Below are 7202 nucleotides of genomic sequence, written 5' to 3'. Positions count from 1 at the left end.
CAGTTTATCAGTTTGTTTCTGGCATCTGTTTATTCATGTGGTGATTTATTTCATGATAACTATTCATTTGAACTTACAGACTGATCTCCATACAAACATTGTGAGGTTGTAACATTGTTACAGCAGATCAGGAGAGTCCACCCAAGAAAATACTTCATCAGAAGATAAATAATCCTGATTGCATGTGATTCTTTTATCATGAGGGGGACGAAATGTTAAAAAAGTTAAATTCTCGGTGCCTTGTTTTGACTTTAACATGTCCAGCTGAGGGTCCAGCAGGGGGCAGCACCTCTCCACGAGGAGCCCTATCGAGGTTGGAAGAACACGAAGAAGAAGAGGAGCGGACGGTCTTGTTGTGGTCGGTGGTCGCGTACAGCGCTCGTGCTGTGAAGATGCGTATCGAGAAGTGTTACTTCTGCTCGGGTCCCGTGTACCCGGGACACGGGATGATGTTTGTAAGGAACGACTGTAAGGTAAGCGTCTGCCTTCGGGCCTGAATTACCCTGTAGCTCGTGTGTGGCTGTCAGTGTGGGAGCGTTAGCCTGCATGCTAACATGCTAACATAACGTGCTGGGACTCACTCACGTGGGTCGACAGAGGGGTTTTAAAAAACAGTCAGACAGTGAATAACTCCGCCGCTAACTTCATAAACACGATGGGGGCTGAGTAAATACAGTTGACTCTATTATTTATCAAAAGTCAGGTCCACGCTGCCTGTTTCTCAGCGCTGAGGAGAAGGAGGACATTTAACCAGCGAGGCCTTGGTTTTAGTACGTGGAGTGATTTCTCCTCCTAGCGGCTCCATGGGAAAACTGCAGCTTGGATCTGATGACCGTGGATGTAAAAACCCACAAACACGTCCACAGTGTAAACTCTGAAACTCACACTGTCCTGTATCAGCTTTGAATAACTGTTTCGATTCTCTCAGCGCCATTTTCAAACCTTGTGTAAGGTTTGAAAGTTAAGTTAATTCATGTTTGTTAAATTACTAAATGTGTTTATGTTTACAGTCAAGTTATTTACATATTTATGTTTACACATTCATTATTTACTTATCACATTAGCACCATAAGAACAGTAGTAATGATGTATTGAATCTGCCTCTGTAGTTCTTTCACATTTACCTTAGTCTGATGCCTTTCTGGCTTCTTATTGGTTAGTTCAGTCAAATGAGAGTGAGAAGCAGGAAGTGTGTGTTGTTGATGTAGATGACCAGTGTGGAGAACAGTGAAGTGATGTCTCCATCCTGTTGAGTGATCCAACATTGAACCCTCTCGTTACACTTGCATCAGTAATGTCACTGGTAGAAAGTAATTCATTTTTTTTTTATTCTAGAGTTCTAGAGATGTCACTTAATTATTTATTCAGTGGTTTTAGTTATTAATTACTTTGTAGATTCAGATTAATACCAAATATATTAACCAATCATGTAGTATACAATAAGCTACTCAGCAGTATTTACAGTCATAAATATGATCCCAGCCTTTACCAGGTGCTATGTAACACATTAATCCATTAACGGCTATTCTCCAATAATATATTGCACATTATTGTGAAATGGATTTCACTTCAGTACTTCACTTTTTTGTACTTTCAGTATATCTTCATACTAATACATCTAATCTAAAGTGTTTTTTACTTGTAAATACGACTTAAACCGTTATAATTGCTATATTATAACAAATAATAATATAATTCAAGTGTACATCGTTTTATTTTTAAATTTTATTCTAGTGTTTTATTTAACTTATGTTATAGCATAAAGATTTTCATTTTAGTTTCTAAGGTCTACTTGTTCATATCTATTCAACCTCCTATCTGATTGAGTAATTTGTTATTTGTGTTTCTCTCTCTTTTTAAATAAATAGTCATTCAGATTCTGCAGATCAAAATGCCACAGGAACTTCAAGAAGAAGCGTAACCCCAGAAAGACCAGATGGACCAAAGCTTTCAGAAAATCATCAGGAAAGGAGCTGACTGTGGTGAGCTGCTCATCTATAGAGCACGACCTCTGTCTCTTTGATTTGTTTTACTGTTTGGTTACTTACCCACCAAACGCTCTGTCTTTTAGGATAACGCCTTGGAGTTCGAGAAACGCAGAAATATACCTGTTAAATATAACAGGCAGCTGTGGGACAAGACAGGTAACAAATGAATTCACTTCTCAGGATCAGTTTCTTTAAATAAACATCTGGTTTTTGAGCCTTTTTTTAGCAGAGCATTTATGTTGAACTTTCATCTTTTACAGTGGAAGCAATGAAGAAGGTGGAAGTGATAAAATACAAACGACAGGCAAGATTCATCATGAACAGGTGAGCAGTTCATTTTGTGTTAATGTTTAAATATAATTGTTCTCAATCTTTTTCTAAACTTACAGCTTCTGTTTCATGTTTAATTGATTTTTAATCGTAAATGTGGTATTTACAAGTTTTGGAAAATGGCGTTTGCTTAATTGTGTTTTTCTCCACCTAATAGATTAAAGAAGGGCAAACAGTTGGAGAAAGAAGAGGACATCAACGAAGTGAAGAAAAATATTCACCTCATCAAAGCTCCACATGCAGGTAAAGATTTATTAGAATAATCAGTTGGATGATTTGGTCACAAGAATCATTTGGTTTTGTACAAGGAATTTGATTTGTTGACTAATTGATTATGAATATACTTAAGATTATCAAAAAGAAAAATTAATAGGGAGACTTTTTTACATTCTACATATTGATTATCCATGTCTGTGATTTCAGCAGTGTTTAAATTAAGTATTTATTTTCTTTTTTTACAGGAAAGGCCAAACAAATGGAAGAGAAAATGGTGCAGAAATTACAAGAGGACGTCGTCATGGGGGATGAGGATGTTTAATCTTTTGGCCAAGTTGTTCTCTTTGTGTCATGAAACTTGAGAGCAAGTTAACCTTGTTATATATTGTATTTTGTTATTTCCAGATAGCAGATGATGGACACAGAAATTCATTCAGTTTTTAAGTGACGGGAAAAAGACTGAAAAAATAAGCCTAACAAGCATCTGCCTCTGAAGCAGTAGCGGCCGACCACTTTTGTCCCAGTTATATTTCCTGCTTAGTAGTTGGGGCTGTTATAAACTTACTGAATGCCGTTTTACAGAAATGTAGAAGATGTTGAAATGTAACCAATTAAAAAACTTCTGTTGGGAATTGCTCTCCTTCTGTTGGTTATTTTCTGTGACATCAAACCCACTCTAACCATGGCTTAATTAAAGCATACGTTGGTGTCACAATTAATGGTGAATATTTGTTATAAACAATGAGCCGTTTAATATTTGTGTTACATGTGGAATTTTGATGATTGACGTTAAATCTGGTTGTCGTGTAAGCATGAAAGAAGAAGGTAGAGAATGTTGGCAGCACTTTACTTCACGGCACACTTGATTAAAGTATAATACAAGCACATTGTAGAATGAATTTACCAAACTACTGTAAATAGAGTGGATCATATGCTGACAATCTGCAAAAAACAGCTACAACACACGTCTGTCACTCATTCAACCACAAATGGTGAATAATGGAAACACATTTTGCACCCTCCAAAAATAACAATGGGATTGCTCATCAATCCACAATACTAAACAACTCTGAGCTGCTACTGACATTCTAGGTATAAATTTTACATAAAATTACATACTTTTAAGTAGAGGCACAAGGCCTCTAGTTTTTATTTTATGCAGAAATAAGTTCAGATGCTTTAACGACAGTGAAAGTTATTCTATTGGCTTTGTTACCACTTAGGACATCAGATCATCTTAATGACATTGACACAAGTTCAGAGATACTATGAAAAATATCTAGAATTTTTGTCGAGGAAATTTCCACGAATTTATTGTCTTGATAATTACAATGAAGGGTTTTGCGGTGGCAATAATGAGACTAGAACCTTCTAAATATTAATTTCTCCTCATGAAATGTTCATATTGTAAAACATTAAAGATGTAGATATGTGCCCATGCGCTGTGTCAGCATAACAAGCAATTGAAAGCGTGAATAAATTCCTCTAATGTATTTATATATTATACAAATATTGAAGTGCATAGTAAAGCATTGGTATCTATGGCATCACCGAAGCCCTAAAGATGTTTTCTACAGCTCAGACTGTGGGATGTATTCTTGTATTGTTCAAGGATTGATCATTTAAAATAAAAACCAATTGTCTGTCGCTCGACTCCCTGTGATCGTGTCTCCGGCTGTAAACAAAGATGTTTCCTTCAGTCTGAGCTTCGTGTGACGACTCTGCTCCAATCGGTTTCTCTGGGATCGACTCAGCGGCCTGTTGCTGTACAGGCTGCAGCCTTCGCCCGCCTCGTCGCTGCCAGAGCTGCTTCTCATCCTCCGCAGTCAGGAGCCTGTTGTGCGGACACAGCCACAGTTCAGCGAGCAGAGCCGCGATTCACCACAGCCATGTCTGACGAGGTTGAAGAAACGAGGACTTCAGACGATCAGCAGGTAGGATGTAACCAGGAAAAGATCATTTAAAAGGAGATACCCGGCGCTGCTAGCGCGTCCAATCTGGTGAGGTAGCATGCGGCTAGCACGAAGCTAGTTAGCCAGCAGCTACTCTTTGCTTATGTCATCAACGATGCTAGCGCTAGGTAATTAGCTAATTAGCCACTGGCGTCTGTTGCTCAAGAAAATCCACCACCCTGATGCGTTGGTGCAAACGTGTAGATTGCCATTAGTATTTCGAAACTGATTATCATGTTAGCTAACGTCGGTTAATGCTGTAGCTAAACGTCGTGTTTCCCCTCATGACGGCGCCTGCACATTATGGACATGAACAGTCGCACTAACTGTAATGATGACTGTGTATGATATGCTGACTACTCGCTGTCATTATCAGTTTTAAGGTAACAAGGTTTTCACACCTCAGCTGAGAACCGCGTTTTCCATCCATGCACTCTGTACACTTTCAACAGGAAATGGAGGACAAAGTAATCAGTCCTGAGAAAGCAGAGGAAGCCAAACTGAAAGCCAGGTATCCAAACCTTGCAGCCAAGCCCGGAGGCTCAGACCTTCTCAGGAAAAGGCTCCAGAAGGGGGTGAGTGTCAGACCTGAACGTGCCTTTATCCAGACTCCACCTGTTTAAATTAAAACAAATCAACAAATTACGTCTTCTCTTTTGTGCAGCCAAAGTATTTTGACTCTGGTGACTACAACATGGCTAAAGCAAAGATGAAGAACAAGCAGTTGCCGTCAGCCCCATCGGAGAAGGCTGAGATCACAGGGGGCCACATCCCCACACCTCAGGACCTGCCTCAAAGAAAGACCTCGATCGTGGCGAGCAAGCTGGCCGGTTGATGGGTTTTATAATCACTGTATTTTTACCATTCCGACCCCCCCCCCCCCCCCCACTTCATATCTACCTGTCGTTTATGTTTTAATTTGTTTTCCACCTTTGTATGTATTCTCTATGAACAAGATATGTACCAAGCCAAATACTTGAGAGAAAATTTGGGATCTGTCGGGCACTGAATTGTCAGTGAGTTAAATCCATCAACGTAGTAGCAGAAACACTTCTCAAGCTCTTGAGACTGAATAGTGATTGTTTTCTGAACATGATATCACAGTCGTAGATGTGAATGGATGTAAATGCTATCTTATTTTCACGGAACATTTTCACTTTTAAGGATAAATGCCTTCATATGAATGCCTCTGTAACCCCCAGCTGAGTGAAGTGGATCTATCTTCATCACAAACAAATCTTGGAAGTGATATTTAGAGGCATAAATACATCTTTGTTATGACCACTGAGGAGATGCTGTCAGAATTTGCATTGATGTATGTGTGAAATAGAGGTGTAATTTACAGGTATGCTTTTCATTTAGAAACTTTTGAGCATTCACCTACTCACGTGGAGGCATGTCTATTGAAATAGTGAAAACTGAGGTAATCATGCTGTTGTTTTTTTTTTTCGTAATCCTTTATTTTCTTTCTGTCCCTTCCTCTTCCTGTGAAGAAATTTGATTACGTGCTTCTGAAGTACTTAAGATTAGATCACACCCACTTTGTAGCCAGTTGTATTTTAATTCATTTTAGTGACATTGGTTTGCCAAGACTTGCTGCTGGTCTCCATCTCATCTGACCTTTAAAATGGCCTTAAAAGTAATGAACTGTTCCTCTTGAGCAATATTTGCTCCCTCAGTGAAAATCTTTGTTGTGAATCTTGACTGAAATGTCTGTCACTGTCTGACTGGAATCACGTAGGATTTTATGGAAAGAAGCTCCCTTGACATGTCTGGAGTGTGCATGTGCATTTACTGTGCAGTCACACTGTGCCATTTGTTTTGTAAATAAAATAGTTTTGCATAATATCTTATAAGTACTCTTACTCAACTGAATGTATCCTTGCATTTATGACACGAGCCTTCCTGCACTTAGACACTCGTTTACATCATACTAGAGTAGCAAGGTGTTGCTGACAGGAAAAAACAATGCCGTCATGGCCCGTTAATGAATGCATAGTTTTTCCTCTTTGAAATATTTTTTTTCTCCCACATGCAAAATTCCCAGCAGGTACAGCTGAGATCCGAACCCACTACCAGTGTTTTTATTCTTTAATATGCCTAATGAGCAGTAGAGGGAATGGTCTTGAACCAACTTTCAATAAAAATAACATAAGATACTTTAATGAAGCCAAAATGACTGAACTTCACTCAAGTATGTTTGAAGAGTAAAATGTGCTTTAATAGATCAAATTAACTTAGTTAAATTATTGATGCATTGACCAGAAGTCTAATATTAATATATGGCCGTCAAACAACTCTTCTCAACTCATAACCCAATATTGTGTGAAGCTATATTTCCATATTTTATGCTAACACTTAATAACTTAAGGTATTCAAATATATTTTATAGTTTTGTGTGTTAGTGTTCATGTACAGTATAAACAGTTTACCTTAATGTATATGTTCTAACCTAATCTGTCACTCTTTAAAGCACTTTGAAATGATTTGTAAATAACATTAGAAGACGTTATCTTTACTTCCATTAGAAACTGGGAAAGTAGCAAACATTCACATCTGAGCAGCTGGTGCCAGAAAATATTTGGAATTTCTTCTATTAAAACCTCACAATAAATAATTATCGTATCATTGGAATGGCTGCAATTTAATTTCATGTGATGTATAATAATCAACAAATCTTTTCAACTTTGAGAGCTGGTCGGGTGGGGTATTAAAG

The 7202-nt window shown here is 38.1% G+C and overlaps 2 protein-coding genes across 2 annotated transcripts; both read left to right on the top strand.

Moving 5' to 3' along the window:
- Positions 1-309: 309 nt before the first annotated feature.
- Positions 310-3166, top strand: rsl24d1 (ribosomal L24 domain containing 1). The gene is made up of 6 exons (XM_034587051.1): positions 310-473; positions 1869-1982; positions 2072-2144; positions 2249-2312; positions 2476-2561; positions 2780-3166. Exons 1-6 carry the CDS (start codon positions 393-395, stop codon positions 2854-2856), a joined length of 495 nt encoding a protein of 164 aa, XP_034442942.1. The 5' UTR covers positions 310-392; the 3' UTR covers positions 2857-3166.
- Positions 3167-4292: 1126 nt separating this feature from the next.
- Positions 4293-6334, top strand: arpp19b (cAMP-regulated phosphoprotein 19b). The gene is made up of 3 exons (XM_034587052.1): positions 4293-4468; positions 4939-5061; positions 5151-6334. The coding sequence occupies exons 1-3, from the start codon at positions 4424-4426 to the stop codon at positions 5319-5321; spliced, it is 339 nt and encodes a 112-aa protein (XP_034442943.1). The 5' UTR covers positions 4293-4423; the 3' UTR covers positions 5322-6334.
- The last annotated feature ends 868 nt before the right edge of the window (positions 6335-7202 follow it).

The sequence above is a fragment of the Hippoglossus hippoglossus genome, chromosome 6 (genome assembly GCF_009819705.1).
Source record: "Hippoglossus hippoglossus isolate fHipHip1 chromosome 6, fHipHip1.pri, whole genome shotgun sequence".
NCBI classification, from domain to species: Eukaryota; Metazoa; Chordata; class Actinopteri; order Pleuronectiformes; family Pleuronectidae; genus Hippoglossus; species Hippoglossus hippoglossus.
The sequence above is the reverse complement of the archived record's forward strand: the minus strand, read 5'-3'. Positions and strand labels throughout refer to the sequence as shown.